General features: G+C 41.1%; 4 protein-coding genes across 5 annotated transcripts in view; 3 read left to right on the top strand and 1 right to left on the bottom strand.

Moving 5' to 3' along the window:
- The window catches only part of tpd52l1 (tpd52 like 1), a 31036-nt gene extending 26299 nt beyond the window's left edge, over nt 1–4737 (top strand). For both annotated transcript variants that reach the window (XM_049589615.1, XM_049589614.1), the window contains one exon: nt 486–4737. In XM_049589615.1, the coding sequence (XP_049445572.1) occupies nt 486–605 (120 nt within the window). In that variant the 3' untranslated portion in view covers nt 606–4737. The remainder of the gene's footprint in view (nt 1–485) is intronic.
- Nucleotides 4738–5354: 617 nt separating this feature from the next.
- Nucleotides 5355–9458, bottom strand: hddc2 (HD domain containing 2). Its single transcript, XM_049589616.1, has 6 exons — nt 9368–9458; nt 8641–8762; nt 8311–8413; nt 8097–8165; nt 7869–8007; nt 5355–6864 (listed from the first exon to the last, which is right to left on the bottom strand). Exons 1-6 carry the CDS (start codon nt 9440–9442, stop codon nt 6707–6709), a joined length of 666 nt encoding a protein of 221 aa, XP_049445573.1. The 5' UTR covers nt 9443–9458; the 3' UTR covers nt 5355–6706.
- Nucleotides 9459–9533: 75 nt separating this feature from the next.
- Nucleotides 9534–12323, top strand: cenpw (centromere protein W). The gene is made up of 3 exons (XM_049589623.1): nt 9534–9902; nt 10034–10147; nt 12105–12323. Exons 1-3 carry the CDS (start codon nt 9816–9818, stop codon nt 12129–12131), a joined length of 228 nt encoding a protein of 75 aa, XP_049445580.1. The 5' UTR covers nt 9534–9815; the 3' UTR covers nt 12132–12323.
- Nucleotides 12324–16149: 3826 nt separating this feature from the next.
- Nucleotides 16150–23251, top strand: LOC125896757 (R-spondin-3-like). Its single transcript, XM_049589613.1, has 6 exons — nt 16150–18383; nt 19547–19762; nt 20118–20309; nt 22288–22428; nt 22553–22699; nt 22814–23251. Exons 2-6 carry the CDS (start codon nt 19693–19695, stop codon nt 23011–23013), a joined length of 750 nt encoding a protein of 249 aa, XP_049445570.1. The 5' UTR covers nt 16150–18383; nt 19547–19692; the 3' UTR covers nt 23014–23251.
- Nucleotides 23252–23731: the final 480 nt, after the last annotated feature.

Here is a 23731-nt window from a genome sequence, read left to right on the forward strand (position 1 = left end):
TCTTTTGATGGATGTAAATTGACGGTGCAAACATTCCCAGAGTGGTTAAATTACAGCCTGTTACGTAGCTGGCTGAAGTGCTCTCACTCAATACTGGACCCATTTCAATAAGTGTTGTTACCATTAGTCACTTAGACACAAACACATGGGAAAATCCAGATTAAAAAATACCAAAATTACTGTTTAAGTTCATGAAACCCTCTCAAAACCACAGGGTGAGGTCACAGATACATACTGAACTGTAGTGGGCGATGCTCAAACAAAAGCTGTTTAAACTTGTTCCTTAAAAGTTTAAATTTCTGCTGAGTAATCCATCAAAAACATGAAACATCACTCTTATCCTCGTACTGACAGTGTGTGATAGTGGAAGTCTTTGTCCCAGTCTGCCACCTTGAGTCTTTTCCGCAGCACAACAACGATGCACAGAGGGAGAAAGAAACTATCCAGCGCTGACAGCACATTTTATCATGATGCATTTTCCACAGACGAAGGTTGGTGGCACAGGACCAGGAGGCAGCTTTGAGGACGTCCTCTGCTCCGCAGCACATGCCAGCTCTCAGGACACGCCCACCAACAACCTGACAGATGACCACGACAGGCCGTGATCGAGCTGCATCCACTCTGTGAGGCAGGAGTTAAACCAGGAACTGCTGTGTCACATATTTACTCTCTGACTGAAATATTACCGAATACTTTTATTTGATCACGTGTTGCTTCTGCAAACAATCTTATGTTTGCGTTTCCTAACACTTGGATGGAATTTTCTGCGACCGTTAATGCTTGGACTTGATAGAATATTGACATAATCTCTCTTTTGGACCAAATTTGCCCCTAAATATTATGAAGCAGCAGTTTACTACCTTTATTTTGAAAGATAGGGACAACTAATATTAAAAGTAGACATACCTTTGAGTGTGTGTCATAGAACAGCAAGCCTCTCAGATTACACATGAAAGTGGGTTTAAAGGAAGTATCTGTTGACTACTTCATGACTTTTAACAAGACATCAGAGCTTGTAAATCTTGTTTTAAAACTAGTTTAGACCAATGATTCAGGACGAGATGAAACTGTTTAAGTACTTTGCAGAGAAAAGTAGCAGCGATCTGAACTGGGCTTTACAGCTGGCTGGATTTAACCAATGAGACGACAAATGTCATCTGCCCTCCAGTGGCCTCCAAACCATGTTAAACCACAGACTGTGATCAGATGAATTTAATGGGGAAACACAGCAAAGCCTTGGTTATAAAAAAGGAGGATGAGCAGATTACAGGTCAGCTCCGGGAGGCAAACAGAATCAAACAATTTCTCCTGTCACTTGAGGTGAGCGTCTCATGGTTTGGCTCGTGAGTCACAAGTCACAGCTGGAACTCCTCAGACATAAAACAACAGATTATTGGCTCCTTCTTTTGCCACGTAAATCCGACATTAAATGGAAACAGCCATGTTGGTACAGGATCAAAACTGTACTGTAACTTTCAAACCAAAAACTACACTGAATTTTATCACTAGAAATAAGTGTTTGATAAAAACACACTTTGTGTTACGTTTTCAATCACCTTGTACTTTGTACTAAAACATAAACAATGTACATATAACCCGTGTTGATGTGATCGACCCAGATGTCCTGGGTGAAAACATTTGCAAACTTGTGTAAATGATTTTTCACTTAAAGAGAAGATCTTAAGATTTTGTTACAGCACCTAAAAATATCCTGTAGACTGACTTTGCAGATGCAGCCAGTCATGCTACCCTCTGAAAGTCACTGCTGACTGTTGCACACATTTTCTGCTGCTGACAGTCTGAGCCCATCTGAATGCTGGATCATATTTAAGACATGTTTATTTAGTCTGTGCATTCACACTGTGGAATAACTATAGGAAGAAATCAGACAGTGTGTTTGCCATGTGCAGGGAAATACTGAGGAGATAGGAGAGGTTTTCCTTGTAGGCTTTCTCAAAGAATGATCTTCTGACAGTAATGTATTCATTTTAACCAAGAGATCCCTCTCTGGTAGAAAGCCTTTTAAGAAAATGTATCCCAACTGCAAATATAATAAATCAATCTGGACCATTCAAGCTGGGGTAGGCAATTATATTTTGGCTTAATTGGACAAACATCCCACAATTGACTAGCATAGCATATTGTAATTTGAGTGGTCTGAGAGAGAACTAGACTTCTGCACCTCCTCTTGTCTCTGTTTTCAGGCTTTGAACGTGATTCGTACCTCTGCGTCTAATAGACACCGTAGCCTACGCCGTAGCCTGATGTGCACCTCCCCATAAATGTAACTACACGTTGCAGCGATGCAGACCTCTTGGTTATTTTTGTGGGCTGAAAAATTTCTCTAATTTCTGTTATTCACTTTAATTTCACAGATAAGAAACAATAAATTGTGAAGACAATAAAGCCTCCACAAAAATGGCATTTTAAGTCTTGTGTGTGATTTATCCTGGCTTCATTTGAGCAGAGGAAATCTCCGCTCATTGCTAGGCTAATTTATACAATGTAAAATATGCTAATAATGTTAGCATGTTGTATTTGACAGTTGTTTTGTCGGTGAACCTTGTGAGTTGTAATGAAGACGAATTTTATAACGTTACCTTTGTTAAATGTTGCTGTTGTCCCTGGCTTCATATGAGCAGAGGAAAAGTCCACTAGCTGCTAAGCTAATTCATACAATGTAAACATTAGCATGTTGTATTTGTAGGGAAAATGTGTCCAGATAAAGACAAGTGTTTGTCTGTGAATGCTGCGAGTTATAGTGAAGCTGACTTGTGTACTTGTGTTTGAAATTGTCTCTATTAAGCCATGTTTAGCTGATTCAAAACAAACATTAAACTTTACGGCACTTCACAGAAACCTCTACCGCCGACTAGTGTTTTGGAGGTGTAACTGCAGAGTGACACAGACACACCACTGCATAGATGCTCTCAACGGCGTAGACCAGGCTACGGTGTAGGCTCTGCTGCACAAGTATAAATCCGCCTTTAGAAAATGTAGCCCATCATTTCAGAGAGGGGGCATTCCTATGTACTGTTCTACCGGTGCAGAGGCACGTGCATGTCCCTTCAGTGAAAGCCTGATTCATTCTCGGAGAATCCTGCAGAGAAAGGTGCTATTTTAGCGTTGGCAGCACCTGCCTCACTCCAAAGAAACCCAAAAAAAGGAAGACGGATTTATCAAAACCAGAGTGTAAAAAGGAGTCTGACAATAAACTGAATTTAACACGTGTCAATATCAGTGACGCATTTCAGAGTTGAGAGAAAGTTAAGCCTTCTTCTAACCGGAGCTAAAGGCTCACGACTGCAGCCTCAAGTTCACGTTTGTGTAGTAAACTTTAGCTAAAGCCTCGAATCACAATGTGTCCTCCACCTCACCCTGCTACGACAAACCACCTCCCCAGAGGGAGAGGGGGCAGCAGCTCCAGAAACGGACCCTCAGTCAGTGGCCACAGCAACCCAAATCCAGCCAGGGCAAACTCCAACTCCAGGGGACGGGACAGCAAACTTTCTGTTGCTGCCCTTACACAGATTAGATCTGGTGCTGCTGCTGGCCCCCAGCCTGCTGTAACAACTGCCGTTTGGGGGTTTGCACTGGCTCACGCACAGTCTTACAACTGTTGTCCACTCTCCTACCATGGTAGCAGAAAGCCAATTTTCGTCTCATTTGTGCACTAAGCTGCATGCAACTACATTGCACTACATTGAAACAAGAATAAATCAATGTATGGGAAACACTGGGTTAGTGCATGCCTATGTCCGTGGTTGTCTGGTGGGAGGGACTTAAAACAGAGTGGGGAGCTGCAGGACTAGGGTGTATTTTCAAATTCTGCTTCTCCTTTTTTTTTGCTTTAGACTTTTCCAGATTTCTGCCGACCCCAGCTTTAAGTCTAATGCTGGAAATTAAAGAAACATCTGTAAACACACTTCACTGCAAACATCTTCACTCCAGCAGTTTAAACTCGGGACATTTATTTTGGAAAATGTTTTTTTACCCTTGATTTGAACTGCTGTACCTCAGATGACTGATGGATTTACACTGACATCACATTTAACTCTAAAATGGTCCAGATAACATAAAAACCCTTTTTTCTGGTGCCTGTTGCTATGTAGCTGACACATAGTATAACATAAACGTAACATCACACTGCTGCAGATCTGATTCTTAACTCTATCTGGTGCAGAACTTAACCGTTAAATGCTGAGAGACAACATCAGTTTTTACTGCTCATGTTATGAACAGGTTGGTGCCACAAAAGATTAAAAATCTCATAATTTACTGTTTCTGTAAAAACATCTTCTTTCTTTTAAACTCTTACAGTTTGGCCTCTGTGGCCGCTGCTGCGTAACTTTACCATCAAACTAACGATCTATTTTCAATATATAATCTGTTTTGTGTTTCTCATATTGTCTCTCATGTGTTTTAAGATTTTATTTTCTTTGCTGTGGTTTGAACAGATACCCCCAGATCATTTCATTTATTGTTTAACGCCGTCTGTCTGAAATGTATTTAATAAACTTCATGCCAACATTCAAGTACTGAAAGAATCATATGTAGCTGGAACAAGCTGACCTGTGACCAGATAACTGAGGTAATTCATGTTCTGTCATTGGAAAATTACAGTTCATATCTTACATCTGTACAGTGTGTTTGGAAGAAATTTGAATACAGCATCAGTTAAAAAACCTTTTTACACCCAAAGACTGTAACATTCAAATAAAATAACATTGTGTTTAACATTGTACAGAACCGTTTCTATGGCTGATGGATTGATATTAAAGATCGTTTAAACCAAACCAAATATTATATATGACTGTTTTACAATAAACACTTGAAACTGTGACTGAACGCATTGAAACTGAGACCAAACATGGTAAATGTAACAATGTGCAACTGAAAAATGGTTCACGTAAAATAAAATCCACATCTAACCCCTGTTTTCTCATCAGCAACACTGAAGTCCTGGTGATGCTGCTGTTACTGATTTAACTAATACTGTATGTCTAAAAAATGCATTAACACAATTTTCTGAAGTACAGCACCATTACATTTATTCTATGGATAACCGTATTATGAAATGTCTGCTGCCAGATAATATATAACATGTCAAAATGTGTTTGTCAGTGGACTGGAAACAAGCAGTAAAGTGTGTTGATCTTAAAGGGACAGTTCACCCCAAAATCAAAAACACATATTTTTCCTATTTAGTGCTATTCACCAGTCTAGATTGTTTTGGTCTGAGTTGCAGAGTGTTGGAGATATCAGCTGTAGAGATGTCTGCCTTCTCTCCAATATAATGGAACTAGATGGCAACATCAATGTCTCTTTGCAGAAATTATGACCTGGTTACTCAAGATAATCCACAGACCTTGTTGTGAGCAGCTTCATGTAGGAACTATTTTCTTTCTACCAAACTACACCCATCAACTGTATCACCACACAGAAGGAAGTGTGCATCTATTCATGAACAAGAGGCTTGTGCTCATGATGGCGTGAGATGTAAACATTAATGGCATCCTTCTTGGCTGAGCTGTAACGTTAGCTAGCTCAGTGGTGCTAGGTGAGCTAACAGTAGATGTACACTTCCTTCTGCATGGTGATACAGTTGGTGGGCGTAGATCGGTAGAAAGAAAAGATACTTCCTGCATCCTACAGGTGCTCTTTTTTTCATTCTTTTGCACTGACCTGCTCAACCTTGAAAAATATCAAAATGTAAAGTAATTTGTACCTTGAGTAATTTATTAATCTGGTCCTTTTTTTTACTGTTACTTGAAAAGGTTCCTCTAATGGTAATTCTCACTTTACTTTTACAGAAGTAGTTGTATTTTTACTTGAGTATAGATTTTAAGTACTCTGCCCACCACTGATCACGGTGCAGAAGGAAGCGTGCATCTACTCTTGAACAAGAGGCGTGTGCTCGTTACAGTGTGCGGTCTAAAAAGTAATGGCGTCCTCTTCAGGTTAGCTGTAATGTTAGCTAGCTCAGTGATGCGAGGTGAGCTAGCAGTAGATGCACCCTTCCTTCTGCGCAGTGATACAGCTGGTGGGTGTCGTTTGGTAGAAAGAAAATCGTTCCTACATCAAGCTGCTCACACCAAGGTCTGTGGATTATCTTGAGTAACCAGGTCATGATTTCTGTAAAGAGACATTGATGCTGAGTTTTTTTTTAAAAGAATTTTTTGGCACTTTGAGCACCACAAGCTGAGTGCCATCGAGTTCCATTATACTGGAGAGAAGGCAGACATCTCTACAGCTGATATCTCCAACACTCTGCAACTCACACCAAAACAATTCAGACTGATAAACAGCACTACAGGTAAGAAGAAAAATGTGTATTTTTGATTTTGGGATGAACTGTCCCGTTAAGAAAATGTCGGCATAGTTAACAGAAATGTAATGGGGGTGAAATCTGCCTCTATGTCATAACGTACCAGGAATTTTACAGGTTTTATCACATTTTTCAACCCATTTCTAGGGACATTTAATTGAATTTTGACAAGTTATTGTATTTGTGTATTATCAGGCAATTCTTGCATTGCAGTGATAATATACTTCCCAGTATGGGATAGATATCTATGTGCCTTCATTCTCAGCTCTAATATCGCTAATGCCTCAACAATGAGGAGATGTAACTCCTGAAAAACAGTTTTCCCCTGATCCTGTGATTTCTTTGCGCATCCTTGCACTTACACATTTTGTGTTACAGTCAGGGAGTGTGTGAAGTATTATGTGGCTGTGAAGATACAGCACTGACTGTCTGTGAGTTCTCAGAGTTCTTTGCTTCAGCTGTTTTGGTCATGTGACACAGTCTCTCTTCATTTAAAGAGCTGAGGAGCTGGAGTACGTCTGGGTGCTGGAAACGACCTGAGAGAGAATAAAAATGAGAAACAATTTAAGTAAAGGCAACCTACTTTGAAATCTGTGAAATATACATTTGAAGTTGTCTTAAGTTTGTTGATGAATACAAATTTTTAAAAGAAGATCCCTGATGCCCAAATGTGAGCAACTTAAAGGTTAGTTTGGTATTTTTCAACCTGGACTCTATTTTCCCATGTTTTTGTGTCTAAGTGACTGACGGGAACAACAATTTTTAGTCAGTCCAGTAACGTAATGTCCATGAAAAAGTGCTCATTTTTGCCACTGACATGCTCTGATTGTTATTCAACATGTCTGACAACATCATGGAAATGATCCCTACAGAGACAGACCTTTTTGTTTAAGAGTAAGATCCTTTTTGTTTAATAAGAAACAGCCCCAAAATCACTATCCCTAAGCCTACCAGACTCCATTTAAATAAACAGTAATTTTATCATTATAAAACAGACTGTATTTTAAGTCTCCAGAAACAAAATAAAACTCACAAATACTGTCTTTGTTAATCTTTCCACTGTTCCAACAATCACCAACTTTGGTTTGATTGAAATAAACCTTTAATTCACCTACTTAGATGTGAAAACATGTTGGCTCTATACACGCTAAAACTATCGTATATTGAAATGGAGTCTGGTCGGTTTGGCGATGGTGATTTCGGGGCTGTTTCTGATTAAACAAAAAGAATCTTACTCTTTAACTAGAAGGTCTATCTCTGTAGGGATCCTTTTCATAATGTTCTCAGACAACCTGAGCTAGTCAGTGGCAAAAACAAGCACTTTCAATGGATGTAAACTGACAGTGCAAACAAGCCCCGAGTGGTTACACAGCCTTCTCGCTCAATACTGGACCAGGTTGAAAAACTGTTGTTCCCATCAGTCACTTAGACACAAAAATATGGGAAAATTGGGTTTAGGTTGAGAAACACCAAAGTTACCCTTTAAGAAATGAGAGCCAGTGAAAAAGAGCAAAAGACAGATGACACAGAGCAGATTTACCATTGGTGGAGTCAAAGAACTCCTGCAGTCTTCCCGGCGTTCCCTCCAGCTCCTCATACTCATGAGCCTGCAGGATCATCTCCATGAGGTCAAACTGTTTCACTAACCTGGCCTCTGGGCTGCTCTGGTTTTCATACTCCTGCAGACAAAGCAAATGTGTCATGGCTGCCTGCTCATTCAAATATGAGTCATAATCTACAAATACAAAGGGAAAGCAAAGAGACGTACCTCCCAGAGTCCGTAGATCTCTTGTTTGAGTCCCTCCGGCAGCAGACCTGACAGATGCCTCATCGCCTCCTTCAGAGAGGTGAGGAGGAGACATTAGAAAAGCCAAACAGCGATGTGTAACCTGTTTAAACCATCACCATGACATGTAGTTATACCTGACCAGGCTCGGCTTTACGAAGCCTCTTGTGTTTTAAAGTCGATGAAGGTCACTTGCCTCTTCTCGCCTGTGTTTCTCTGCTTTACTGACGTTGTCCGATGGAGCGATATCTCCCACAATGCACTCTGCCATGTCATGAACCAGAGCCAGCTTTATACATCTGAAGACAGCGAGGAATAAAGTTAGTATTTAAGTATTTCTGGACCATGCTGCATGAGTATTTATGCTTTTCTGAATGTCATTAAATATTCACTTTAATAGTATGGAGAAGGTTCAGATGAAACAACAGAGGATGGAGTTGCTGTCTGGAGGTCAAACTAACATCACTGGAATTTCTAGTAGATTATAAATGGATTTTTAATTTTGTTCAGTTGTGTGCAAATCTACCTGTCCTTGTCCACTGTGGGGTCGGTGATGGTCAGAGACATCATGGCCATGCGGTACATGTGGTCTGACACACTCTCTGGCTTCTTCACATTCCTGTACACCCAGCCGGTCCTTGGGACTCTCTGCAGGTGACACCAACCACAACACATCAGAGGGAGAGGACAAACCTGTCCTACAATATGTGTCTCATGACTCATTTCACCATCTTAGTGAGACAGTTAGTCTGTGTTTGTGGATACTGACGCTTATAGGAGGTACAAATTTTGGGTTTTAGTCTTTAGTGACAGTTAACTGTGTTACTTTAGGTTTTGCACTGTTTGTCTGACAAAATTACAACTTTAAAAAAAGGAGAAGAAGAAAATTTCGACACAATTTTATACATTTTGAATATTTATTGTGGCCGAACTCACACCTTAAAACACTTTATTGGGGGTCCTGGATGGCAAACTGTCACCAGGAAATAAATATAATTATTCTGTTGGGTAAAATATTTCTATTTAAAGCCTCATTGCTACAGCAGTTACAGGTGAACGGTGCCCACCTGTTAAGACACTGTAGTAACAAATAGTTCTAATGTGAGGTCTGTATAAACAGCAGCATCACCAGTAAACACTGACAGGACAAGCTACAGACTGAGCCTCAACACACGTAAAGATAATTTATTATTTATTTTCGGTCAGGGACCAAAACACCACAAAAGTATCCGGAGTTTGGGGATAAGTCTTACTTTGAGCTGTCCGATAAGTTTCATGAACTGCAGCATATTTTTCATGCTGGTTGCTGTCTCCGTGGTGGCCGCCATTACTGCCCGCTGAACCGGAAACAGAAGGAGGATGTAGTGTTCCAAAGCAACCGCTGGATGGCGGCATAGACAACACCGAGCCGGAGGGAGAAGTGATTAAAACACTACATTTACATCCTCTATCCTCTATATGTGTTTAGGAGACTTTTGTGAAATGTTTGTATCGGAAAGAATACGTTTTAATTTGTATTATTTAGCCCTCACTTTGAATACAACATATACATTTCGCTACTAAAACTAAACTGTAGATGGCAGCAACAGGCGAAGATTGAAAAGGCACGAAGAAGAATTTACCGGAAGTAGGAAAAGCGGGAGATTGGAAAACATAAACAACCTTTTTGCTGGTGTGAACTGACACTTAACATTTGCCAAAATGATGAAGAAGGCGCCCAAGTTGAAATCTATAATTAAAACTAAAACGAAGAGGAGCATAAACGTGAGACCGACGTCAGAGGCGATGGTGAGTAGCACTGATATGCTAACGCTGCTGGTGTTTGTGACTGTTCGCTTTGTGTGTGGCTCACGCTAACTAGCATAACTGACAAGTTAACAAGCAGAACTGAACACATCGACTTCTGTCCTCGTTTTCAGATTGAGCTCCTCACGCTGCTGTTTTTGAGCAGCCTGGCTGATGAAGCGAAGGCCAGAGCTTTTGAGGAGAAATCTGCAACGATCAGAGCTCATCATGTCAGAGCAGTCGCCAAGGTTAGTTCAAAGAGAGGTTAAAATCACGGATGCTACTGTCCAAGCTAACGTTGTTTGTGTCCGTGTTGTATTTATATTAACATTAAATGAAATATCAAAACAAGTTAATTTATCCGTACGGAACTTTATGTGTGTTAAAACGTCAGTACATAAATAACACATACTGTAACTGGACATATGACAACACACAGTGCAGAGTGCAGCTTAAACTCGTTCATGATGTTCACCTTAAAATGCCTAAAAATGTCCATAAATAAATAATAAATATCGGTCAAGCATCACTCTCAAATGCAATACAACTTTAAGTGACAAGTGACAATATTGTTTTTACCTCATCAATGGTTTGGTCTATAAAAAGGCAAAACGGTCAGAGGCACAAGAGACAGAGGTTTCTGATGATTTAAAACTGTGAAAATATATTTTACATTGTTTGTGTTAATACAGAAGATTTTCTGATGGCCCTGTGTTTTAATGTGAAATCTGATGAATATACAAAAGCAGTCAGAAGGTTTTTAATGGTTTAGAAGTTGGGATTTGTTTATTGAATAAGTTGGCATGGTCTGCATAAAGGCAACTGAAATGACCCACATATTAATTTTTTCTTTTACTATTGATTTCTAGTGTTTTAGTTTGGTTTTGGGGCGGCAGTAGCTCCGCTTTGACCTGGCTCCAGTACTAGAGGGTGGTCTTTTTAAGTCTGCAGCACAGTCCTGTCAGTACAGAGTGTGGACTAGTAGCTGTAGAGGTGCCGGCTCACCTCCTGGGCACTGCCGAGGTGCCCTTGAGCAAGGCACCAAACCACTAATTGCTCAGGATGCCTGACCATGCAGCCCAATCAGCTCTAACATTCCTCCACAACAACTACATGTTTATGGGTGGTGAGCGTGCACATAACAATTGAGTGAAAAATATTTTATTTCCCCCAGATTCTTCTTCTTCTTCTTCTTCTTCTTCTGTTTCTTCTTCTTCACCTACAAATCACTTCTCAGTCAGAGTTATTAGATGTTCTTTGGTTTTTGATTTTTCAAAGATTTTTACTGTCATTATCCTTTTTAGGTAAATTTAGTTACCATACATCAAAACCTCAGAATGGGCAGGTTTTGTAGACCCTGCTTTTTTGCTCAAAGGCAGGTGTAACAGAGAGGTTAACTAGTTGAGCCTGCAAAAGTGTTAAAACAAAAAGTGTTGGAATAAATTGAATCAGTAAGCAGCATGTTGTCTGGTAGAGATGCTCAATGAACATCATCATGGTCTCTGTCTTTTACAATTAAAATAAAAGTCCTAAGCATTTTCTCACATAACTGACACCTACTTCCTATTTATATTTCAAAACAAAATGATCTTACATTGAGTGTTTGTTTGAATTTAAAGGTATACTATGCAGGATTGCCGGTTACTGTTTGTAAACATGCTTGTCAGCAAAAGTCTAAGTAAAAGCCAGTCCCAGAATGATTCTCATTTGGCGTTTCGCCTCGCTATATTTTCTTCAGTGCTGTGTCTCTTGGAGGCCTATTGTTCAGGGTCTAGCACCTGGTTGCTACCATTCTATAAAGCCTGACCTCACCTGAGTGCTGTGGAGGCACACACACATAAACTAAACACAGGAAATGAGAAGAAAAAAGAAACTGCAGGCTGAGGGCAGAGTCCCTGCAGAAAAATACTCCACCACACACTTCTAGAGGTTCATAATTGATGATTGAGAGGGATTACTTCTTTATGACTGTTTCCATTGTTTTCAGGAAAACCCTTCAGAGTGTATCTTTAATCAAATTACATACACATTTCTGTACTTTTTTAAGTGCTAGTAGTATTAATATAATGTCTACAATTGGTGTTGACAGTTATTAATGAGACGTAGTAATGCTTCTGATTAATAATGCTTTTATTTTTTGAACACTTTTTGTTGTCTCCATCTTGAACAGGAGACTTACTGAGGTTTATTTTTCTGTCTTTATAGAAAATGCTGAAAAAAGCTCGGGGATGAAGATGGGGAAGTGTCATCATCATTTGTGTGGACTTTTTTAATGATTGGCAGCAGCAATATTTTTGCTTTTTTTATGAAATATTTTCCTCTGAAATTATCCTTTATGTTCTATCCCTTGTATATATGTTTTTTTCTGTCATGAGTTTTTTTGTTCTTTATTAAATTCTTGTGAATCTTACAATGGCTCATATTGTAGACCTCTCAGTCCCCAAACTTGCGGTGCTTAACGTAACAGCTTACTGATATTAATCAAGTCATAACTGCTGCCATCAGATCAAGCGTCACATTCAAAAGTGTTCAAAAAATACAATGAAGACATACTGTACAGCAGAATTGAGAGTATTAAGCTTTGATCTCAAAGTTGTGGGCACCTCATGTTAGTGCTTCCAGATCTCTTCTTCCACCGTCCTGCTCTCCTTCCATCCGTCATGGTCAGTGTTTTAAAGCTGCATGCTTCACAGCTTCTTCACTGAGCGTGGGGCTCAGCCTCCTCCCAAATTCCTCCCTTCTTCACGCTACATAGATTATCTGCGTGCTGCGATGCTATCCTGCTCATACCTTTATCACTGCAGGGTTATTCACAGCCAGACTTTTACTTTCTGAGGTGTGTGAGAAGTGAAAAGTTCAAAGTTAAACTTTTTTTATGCCCAGATCATACGGTATCTGTTAGATTTTTATTAAAAACGATGTCATGTGCATTTTCTGCTGCAGCAGGACCTTGGTAGTAGGTGGTGACGTGACAGTGGACGGTTTAACCACCAATCTAAGTTCAAGATTTATCTTTTTAAAGTGTTTACCAGTGTAAAACAATAGATCAAAGTATTGAAAGGGGAACACCGCATAATTAAGAATCCCAATATCTTATTTTCATGGCTTTGGAAAGTTAAATATGTGTGGAACATGATCAGGTGCTTTCACACCTGCCCTGTTTGGTTTGGCTCAATCAAACTCAAGTTCATTTGCCCCCTAAGTGCAGGTTGTTTGGGCAGGTGTGAACACAGCAATCACACTCAGGTGTGCACCAAAACAACCAGACTGAGACCTTCTTGAAGAGGTGGTCTCAGTCCGGTTACAAATGAACTCTGGTGCAGTTTGTTTGTGGTGAGAACGTGTTCCGACCTGGATGTGAACCAACTGCAGTCACATGACACATTGTTTGGGTTAAACATGAGCATGTTACAGTCCTGGAGGATTATTAATGTGCACCTCCTCCTGTACTGCCTTAATATGCACATTCAGCACATCCAATGCATCAAACTGTATGGTTTGACTAAAATGAACAATGACAGCAATATAGTCCATGATGAGCAGCGCTAAAATCAAAGTAACCAATGAGGGGCAAGCAAAAAACATGAAACACTATGTCGCCTAAGCTGGAGTTGCATATCCAGCACAAGTTGGATGGAAACAGACCCATCAGCTGCAGCTTTACTGGAGTGAATAAATTCTACTGAAAATTTTATATAGAGTCAGCTTTGATTTGGTGTCTCTCATTGGGAGAGACATCTGCGCTACTAATGTACTCCAGACATTGTCGTCAAAGGTAACCCCCGAGTCTTTTTCCCATACAATTTTCAGCTCTTCAGTGTTCATGCCATATTTGTATATAAGGTACTTATAAATTAAACTTACTGTATGTGGGAGCAGAGGAGCTCTAGATGTAATTTTTCCGGCTGTCAGTTTAGTAAGTTTCTGAGTTGGAGATATCTCCAGAAATCATTTTTCTGACCCTTCATTATCTCAAAGGATTTAAAGATAGAGACAGAGACATCCAATATTTATGGTACCTTTTGTTGTATCAGTCCCTCCAGTAAAATAAACCCAGTTTTGGTTGAAATGCTCCAAATGGTTCACAATTAGGTGCAGGAACGGGACCTGTTCCATGTCAGTAGACAAGGGGTATAAGGGCCAATCCCAGTTCTCTTCCCTTAAAGGAGCTATATGTAAGAAATCTAAAGCAAATAGTCGTAAAATCATCCTAATATGTCACAGAGACTAAGGACTAATGTTCATGTAACATACTGATCTCACTGACAACAATAGTACAGCCAGAATATTTGCATCTAAAAAAATTTTTTGCAGTCTGCAAATCATGTTTATGTTTTGAATTTGTGTTTTGGCCTGTTGGGCCACCCACCGCCGTCTACCAGTCACACAGTCAGTAGAGTCTCAGCATCAGTTACAGTTACGACTGAGCTACAGCAGCACGGCAAGCAGCGTTAGCAGTATCCCCAGTACATAGCATGAGCAGCCGGCTCCTCCTCAGCTGTATCCCGGCGGCAGCATTAGCAGTGTCCCGGTACATAGCATTAGCAGTCTCCTCAGCTGTATCCTGGCAACAGCGTTAGCAGTGTCCCGGTACATAGCATTAGCAGTCTCCTCAGCTGTATCCTGGCAGCAGCGTTAGCAGTGTCCCGGCACATAGCATTAGCAGCCAGCTTCTTCTCAGCTGTATCCCAGCCACGGTAGCCGCCCATGGGCAAACAAATCAGTCTCCAGTGTGCCACTGTCCAGCAACCTCGAATCTGTAAGGGAGGGGGGGCGGACATGACTTGCGGCAGTATTTTGAATTTGAGTGCAGTAACCGTTTTGGCCACATTCTTACATACAGCGCCTTTAACCTTACCCCTTGGTTTCAAGTGCACTCGCCAGATAGTTTCCCCTCAACGACGAAGGGGTAGGGAATTCTACCTATGAATTGGGATGCCACCTCTTGTAAATTAGCGTAACAGACGCGTTCACCTACATCACGCGTATCGTCGACGTAGGCTTCACAGAGAACTGTAGATATTCATGTCGGCTACATCGCTACAATCAATCTTCCCCTCAGTTGAGATGGGTTCGTAAGTGTGCATCGTATGGCCCTTCAAATTAAGTGGGGATTTTAAGGGCTGAAAAGCACTTCCTTAAAGTTTGGGACACCCTAGCCCTTAGCGGGAACGCACAAAATCAAGGGCTAGGGCCAATTTTGAGGTGAAGTGTGAATATTGGGATGGACCCTTAAGTGGTATTTCTAACATCTTTCCAGTCCATTGTCGACAGAGCAGTTTGGGACTTTATAATCGATGACATCAGAAATTTGAGCTTCAGCACTTAAGTTTTTGGATTTGAAAGAGAGTTGTTCATATTCACTCATATTTCTGGACTGTCTTAAGCTACAGGAATAACGTATGAATTTTAATAATGGGCGTAGTTTCTCTTTAATACAAAATGCAAGGGTTAACGTCAGTGCATGTATTTTAATTTTAGATGATGTGAACATGATTACAGCTATATGTCGTCCATATGGTTAAAATTAGTCACTGTTATTCACTTCCTCGCTCGCTGTCCTCCATCTTTATCATTTTCCTTTTCCCCTCCGTCTCTCTGGCAGTGAAGACATTCTTTGGCCTCCAGCGGTTATTGTCTTCAAGAACCTGATCTGGCTCCCTGCTGAGCGTAGCCTTGTCGTGTTTATGTTCCCAGTCAGGTTGAGGAGGTGTTACTGGGTTTGTGGAGCCCCACCCTCCTGATCTTTGAACCCCTGACACCTGCCCTGCTGTTCCCTGCTCGATTCTGATCTTCTCATGACACAGCTCTTTTTGCTGATGGTGCATCTGCATACATTATCTAATGTAAAACATTGTTAGTGAACTTCACGCTGTCCTGTTGGAGATATTTACTCTGAAAGCACAATCTATAAATCTGCTGCACACAGATTGATGGATGATGTTGCTCTGCAGCAGCTGGCTGCACATCCAGAGGTGTTATTCTATCGTCCTCTTCTCTGGGTTTGCTCTCGTTCTCGGGGGATTTGAGCAACACACTCTTATTCCTCTATCAAAATAAAGAAGTAGCCGTGCCTCGCCTGCGTCTGAGCACCTGTTGACGATTTAAGCCAGCCAGCGGAGCCCTGTCCAGCTCCTCCGTCTGGCAGCGTGTAACTTTTAGCCCTGTCTCTCTCAGATAAATCAGCTCCAGTGTAAAATCCCACTGTAAAGCTCCTGCTGATTCCACTTTTGACTTTTTTCCAGACAAGCCCAAGAAAGCACGACTGCCCGTTCTGGCAGAGATGTTATTATGATAACTGGCTGAGCCTTTCTTAATCAGGAGCACATGAATTTGAATGTGTCCCTGTTTCTGTTCAGCCCTGAGGAGGCGTTTTCGTCGAACAACAATATGACAAAATATTTAGAAATAAGCAAAAGCAACAAACCCAGATTTTGATTCTATAAGATGTGACAGGCTCTGAAAGGATTATGGACTGAAGCAAAGACTCATGAAGTACACAGGGAGACCATTTCCAGGAATGGGAATGCTGGAGAGTTCAAATCTGTTTTGAGAACCACAGAGTTCCCAAAACAGGCGATAATACACACCGGGACGCCAAACAACAATCCTCCGGAGCTTAAGACTTTTATCGCCTTCCAGAGTTTTTGTGGGAATCACAGATCCTCTCTGACACCTCCAGCTCTCTAGTTTTCTTTTTTCATTGGGTGGTAGTCAAATCACCCTGTGTTTGTGGTTTACATTTCCTAAATCCTGTCTTCATTGAGAACATGAAGCGCCCCATCATGGCTTAAGTTGAACTAAATCTGAAAAGTGAGGGCACGTGGTATTCGCTGTTTTTCTGCAATGGATGTTTTTTTAGTTTTTTTTTTTCTGTTCCACCACTGTGACTTCATCCAGCCCGTGTGAGAAGATGTCGAAAAGCTGGTGTTGATCTTGCGATGACATGCCTCAAAAACATAGCTGTGCTTTATTGTTTTAAATGAAACCAAATGAGGAGATATTTTGTTGTCATGGTCACACACTCACCCCGATTGGCATTCAGCTGAGCAGACAGTGTATGATTTAAAGATGGGACTAAGACAGAGGAATGTGTACTGTTTCACTCACCTCTGAACAATGTTTTAAAGGAAGACTTCACCCACAAAATGACCATTCGTATATTAATTACTCACCCTGTGTCACCTTGAAAACATGGGGGAAAAAGGTGTTCTTCCTCCATAGTAAACGAAGAATCCAAAAAGAGAAAATTCTTGACGTCATAGGGGTCCACGTTTAACAACAGCAAAACTATATCAAAACATCTGCTTACAAACTCTCACACAACTCGTGCAGTATAATACAAGTCTCGTTTATCCAGCTGTACACCTACACACCTGGGGCAAGCGCGTATTTGAACTCTTCAAATGCGCATGCTCGCCCAGGTGCCTACTCCTATGTGTAAGTGTTTTGAGTAGTGATTTTTTTTTTTTTTTTAAACAAAAATGCATGTGTTTGGGAAGTACTGAGTATACAACTGGATAAATGACATCTAGATTATACAGCATGAGTTGTGTGAGATGTTTTGATATACCATAAAACATCAATTAAAAGCCTAGTCCCATAATGCCCAGTCCTTTTTACTAGCCTGCTGTGGCTACACATTTTGACGAATAAAGGCCCGTCTCTATTAGAAGCCTGGTGTGGTTGCCAAGCAGTTCATTTTTACAGAGGTTCTTTGGATATATAAAACCGGACTGTTGACGACCCACTTGAGCTAACATTAGTTAGCTGCTTAGATCATACATACAAATATACATTTTTTACACTGGTCGATATGGAGATGCTACACATCGTTAGCTTGGTTGATTTTATTTTACTGAAACAACGAGCACAAGAGAAGACCGAAAGTCATTCAGATTTAACGGCATGACGAAAAATAAGTGGTGACTCTGTTCCTCTGAAGCTGTCATAAAGTCAGAATACGTGTCCATTCCTCGATTACCCGGTAAGTTATTTATATTCCTGTAGTCCATAGGGATCCACTGATCAAAAGAATCAAACGTGTTTTTCATAAAACTTAATCCAAGTTCTAAGTATTGTTTTAAGAGGATAAAGTTGTGCTGTGTCAGTATGCAGGTTGCCGTGAAACAAGTGTCGTAACACATAATTGATATGTTTTCCAAAGCCTAATTTTTATACAAGTAATATTCATACGAGTTCAAAGAAACTATTTGATCCTATTTCCCATCTTTGCTGAGCAAGAGTTTTGTGTAACAAGAATATATAGACACCTGTCCCAAATAAAGGCCTCTTGATTTCAGTGATTTAAGCAAATAATAGCCCGGGCTATTGATTAAAGTTTTATGATAGTTTTTCTGTTGTTAAACGTAGCTCCCCCTTTCACTGCAATTCATTCATTAATGTTCACCCTTTTTGGATTCTTCGTTCACGGTGGAGGCATGCCAGAAAAACTGTTTCTTCACGAATTCAACAACACATGGGGTAAGTGACTGATAAAAAAATTACCATTTTGTGGGTGAAGTGTTCCTTTAAGATTCATACAGTTCTCTGTTTTAATAGTTCATTTTGTTTAATTGACCACGTTTAAAAAATTGTTAGGGAGGAATCTACTATTCTACTTCAAGAAAAATTCAGAATCTCTGACTGTGCAAATATTGTTCATTTCAGAAGATTAACTACTGGACAAATTTTTTTTCTATTTCACCGAGAAGTCAATACTTAGTACGTAACATTTATTAATTTAGAACTGACATTTATTTTAATTAGCGAATAATCTGCTTATTTTTGTCTCGGTTAATCAATTAATTTCTTGTAAAAAAAACAAAAAACATGTGCCCCGTTTAATTTCCTGGAGCGCATGGTGACATCTTCAACCAACAGTCTAAGAGCCATTCAGTTTGTACGACAGAATCGCATCAAATTCTTACATTTACGAAGCATAAAACCAGCAAAACTTTGGCTATTTGTCTTCCAAAAAGTACTAAAGTAACATTCAATTATCAAAATAAGTTGCCAGGTAATTTTCTGTTTGAATGTTTCTGTTGAATTGATTAATTGAGCGTTCGTACTGATCACTGGCATCCATAGACAAGTCATCATGCAGTCAGGATATACAGGGTTGTAGCACTCATTAAAAAGTTAAAACATTACATACAGAACTATACAGACTGAGGAGGTATAGCTAGAGTGAAAATCTAAGGAACAACAACAGTGGCAGAGTAAAAAAAAAAGCCACAAGGGCAAACATCAGAGTTACGTAACAATAAGCACAAGACTTTAAGGGACAGACTTGTAAACTTTAGTGAGCTAATGTGACACGTGAGGATAAAAGATCCGCCGTGTAGAAATCACAGTGTAATTCCATTTCTGTAAAGAGACACTGCTGTGATAATAGATCAGGAGGAGGGTCGTGAAGGACACAGGAGAGGAGGTTGGGAGTGTGTCTGAGTGTGTGTGTGTGTGTGTGTGTGTGGGAAACAGAGACAAGCCCACAGCAGCTTACCCAAACGTCCATTAGATCTGGGTTGCGACTATCATATGATGGCTCCTCTGCCGTTTGCGTTCTTCATGGCGTTCTGCCGGCTCCAGTGATCTCATGGAATGCACGTGGGATTTTTCAGCAAGAAAACATTTGCACTCAACAGCTCTCTCACCCAGACTGGAGTCTCCACATGGGTCCATGTGAGTAACCTTTATGGAGACGACTTCTGAAAGGCTCATCGCGGGGTTTGGGATGTGATGCAAGGTGTCTTTGCTGACTGGATCCATGGTGAACTGAAGGTGAAGGAAAATGCGCATATCATCATTAATTTGGATTCTGCACCTCATGTATCTTACGAAAGGCCTTGATGACACAAGACGTGAGTATTCATGCAGAATGTAACTTGTTTGACATGGCTCCTGTGAGATGTGCCTTATCTATCCTAATTTTTCCGGTGGGAGATAGTGAACAGTAGACAGACACTACATATGGAGATAATAAGTGCTCCTTCAGCTCTCAGGGAACAATGTGCTCATAGATTTCCAGAGGATTTACCCACTTGCACACTACAAATTTGAGAGCTTGGCTCTGTCTGTGAGCTCATAAAAAGCTGCCTGTAAAATTTAGTTCTGTAAATGGAGCACAGAGTATGTGAGATATTATATTTTATTTGCACGAGCACAGAGAGAATATAAAACTCAGACGCACACCTCTCTCATTCCTTTAATCCACAGGTAGCTCTTCCATGAACAGACTGTGTCCGGCAGGTTGTGCGACGTGCTCAGCCCTGAACGGCTGTCTGTCCTGTAAACCTCGCCTCTTCTTCCACCTGGAGCTGGACGGGATGCGGCAAAGGGGCACCTGTCTGTCCTCCTGTCCCCGGGGTCACTATGGCACACGCTCTCCGCACATCAGCACCTGCACCAGTGAGTATGAGTGGACACATGCAGGAGCGTTTAAAGGGACAGTTCACCCCTAAATCAAAAATGCATATGTTTCCTCTTACCTGTAGTGCTGTTTATTGGTCTAGATGGTTTTGGTGTGAGTTGCAGAGTGTTAGAGATATCAGCTGTAGAGATGACTGTCCTGGCAATTTTCTGGTCTTCTTCAGCCTATCTGCTCCATTAATTAGGTCCTGCTACTGCAAATCTCTCCCAAGTTTAACCGTTCGCTGACCCCTGACCTTTGCACTTTGACCCAGCGTTATGACGTCACATCAGTTCAAAGGCATTAATTCAATTTTAAATTTTTTTTCAAAACTTTTTTTTTCATTTTGTCTGACAGGCACCTCATCATATTATGTTCAACATTTAAAACAAATGTTCAGATAGCCCAGGAGTATTGGTAAAAAAAAAAAAAAAAGCCAAATATTTTCAGACTGTGTTGTTCCATCCCTTGTTAATAGGGGGCGCTGCAGCACCCAACTTCAAGTGCCCATGAACTGCACCTGCCAGTTGCATCACCGCACAGAGGGAAGTGTGCATCTACTGCTAGCTCACCTAGCACAGCTGAGTTAGCTAACGTTACAGCTCAGCCAAAGAGGATGCCATTAATCTCTACATCTCACGCTGTAATGAGCATGAGCCTCTTGTCAATGAGTATATGCATGCTTCCTTCTGTGCAGTGATTTATTTATTCAACCTTCATTTAACCAGGAAGTCCCATTGAGACTGAAAATATCTTTTACAAGAAAGACCAGGCCGAGGTGGCAGCCAATCAAAACACATTTAAAATGCAACAAATACAACAAAAATCCACAATAAAACAACAACTATTCAAACATAGTGGCCTCTTGAGAAAAACAAGCACATGTCTCTGTCACCACGTTCTTTATGATGCCCTTAAATTCATCAGTGGATATAAGTGTCTAATTTTGATATAATTTTTAAACAATTGACCGATGTAGTTTAGTAGACAGAAAATAGTTCCCATATGAAACTGCTCACAACAATGTCTGAGGCAAAGTCCTGCACGGGTCTGATACCTGTAAAGCTCAGTACCAGAACTGACCTGTTACCCGTCATTATATCAGAGTTAAAGCCGCAAACGCCCACACCTGTTAATAAAAGTCCTGCAACCCGACCCACACCTGTGATTAAACACACACAGGCTACAGTCACTCACATTAACCTGGGTCCTCCGTTCTTCAATTACAAATCCAGCAGAGGAAAAGTCTCTTTCACTGGCTGCGCTCAGTGCCAGGATGGTGAAAATATTCTGCACAGTCACGGCCAGGTTAGGAAATTTTTAACATATTGGCATGCTCCTTCCACCACCATAAAACCTCCAAGTGATCCACCTTGGGGGTCTTGAACTCATTGTCGGCTGCCATCTCATCCTCGGGCTGCAAAGTTTCATCACTGGAGTCCTCCAACTTGTGTCTGTGACTCTCAAATAAGGGGACTTACGGTTTGATAATAGTGATTAAGATGTCAAAAATTACACTTATACTGCACATCTTTTTCATTTGTTTTATTCTGAAAAATGCATGCAGTTAATTTTAACCTGTACCCGTGAATTTACATAAATGCATATTTTGGTTTCCCGACTTGGTGCAGGACTCTGGTCTGTGGATTATCTTGAGTAACCAGGTTATGATTTCTTCAAAGAGACATTGTCTTCAAAGAGACACGTTTTTTAAATGTATTTTTTGGCACTTTGAGCACTACAAGCTGAGTGCCATCCAGTTCCATTATACTGGAGAGAAGGCAGACATCTCTACAGCTGATATCTCCAACACTCTGCAACTCACACCAAAACAATCTAGATTGATAAACAGCACTACAGGTAAGAGGAAAAATATGTATTTTTGATTTTGGGGTCAACTGTCCCTTTAAGTCATCCTTAAAAATACCCTCTGTGACCACTCAACGCTAACCAGAGTTCATTCCCACTGACCTGCAGGGTGCAAAGAAGACTGCGCTTCCTGTTTCAGCGAAAATTTCTGCACACATTGTCACCCGGGTCACTTCCTGTTCCGGGGCAAATGTGAAAACAGCTGTCCAAATGGGCTGACGCCAAACGCAGTGCTGCGAGAATGCACAGGTGAGGCACTGTGCAGCATGTTACCTGTGGAGGATGTGTGTACAGTATGTGTCTTTATGTATACACTGAGGTTCATGATGTCAGAGGAACTACAATAAGATGTTTGTGTCTCTGTGTGTCTCAGAGTGCTCTCCAGGCTGTGAGGTGTGTGTGAGGAGGAACGTGTGTGTGAGGTGTAGAGCAGACCTGTACTTCCTCCACAGTCAGTGCCATCTCACCTGCCCGACGGTGTTTGAACCTGATGTGCAGCTTATGCAGTGCGTCCCCCGAGGTGAGAGAAACACACTCTGACCATCCACACAGCTGAGATGTCAGATACAGTGATTACATTTTCACCTCTCGCCTCTTCTGAGTATCTCTCTCCTTCTCATCTCTCTCCTCATAGTGCACTGTGAGGTCGGGGGATGGACAGCTTGGGGTCCATGTGTTCGGAAAAAGAGAAAGGGGGCGTACAGGAGGGGACAGGAGACACGTATACGACAGGTTCTGCGGTCTCCAAGTGTCCACGGGGACCCCTGCCCACATGTGTCAGAGGCCAGGAAGTGTGTCATCAAAAAGAGGCCGAAGAGTCAACGTAGGTTGTAGTAGCTGGAACAAGAGTGCCTTAAAGGCCATTTGTAGATATCGCAGAGACATTCCACTTGTTATTGCACATTTTATATCAGCTGATTAAAATATTGTAAATTGTAAAGATGTACTCATCTAAAATAAAACTCATTTTTCTATGCAATCAAACAGAACATACTTGACTGTGATAAGGTTATGTTACCTCATCATTCTGCTGTGGGAAAAAAAAATATCTGGATTGTTTGTATTTCTCTAAACCAATCACAGTCGTCCTGGGTAGCGCTAAGCCCAGGAGGCAGTCATGGTGTCCAGGCAAAATTGTGTCGAGGGGGAGGCATCACACTGCTAACATTACCCAACGGTTACTCGTGAGTTTAACGACAGAGTCGAGCTGTTTTGGTATCAGTGTGAGTTTGTTAGGAGGGTGTTAGCACTGCGTCCTTGTTAGCTCGTGCTAACTGGGTAAACTCGCGGGGTGGAGAGCAGCTATGGAGACAGCAGCAACAGAAAGTTTGCTGGACATTTTAAAAGATGTGCCACATCAAAATCAGGCGTAAGAGTCCTGCGAGACAGTCTGGCTTCTCCGAGGTGCTTTCACATGTTTTATTCTTTGTAGAGCTTCACAATAATTCAGCAAAAGAACAAAGCAGGCCTCACTGCATGATCCGAATCTCAGCCAAAACTCGCCATTTTCAGCATAAAGGTCATTGGCTCAGAGGTCGTTCTTGTTCTTCAA

Source organism: Epinephelus fuscoguttatus, linkage group LG11 (assembly GCF_011397635.1).
Source record: "Epinephelus fuscoguttatus linkage group LG11, E.fuscoguttatus.final_Chr_v1".
NCBI classification, from domain to species: domain Eukaryota; kingdom Metazoa; phylum Chordata; class Actinopteri; order Perciformes; family Serranidae; genus Epinephelus; species Epinephelus fuscoguttatus.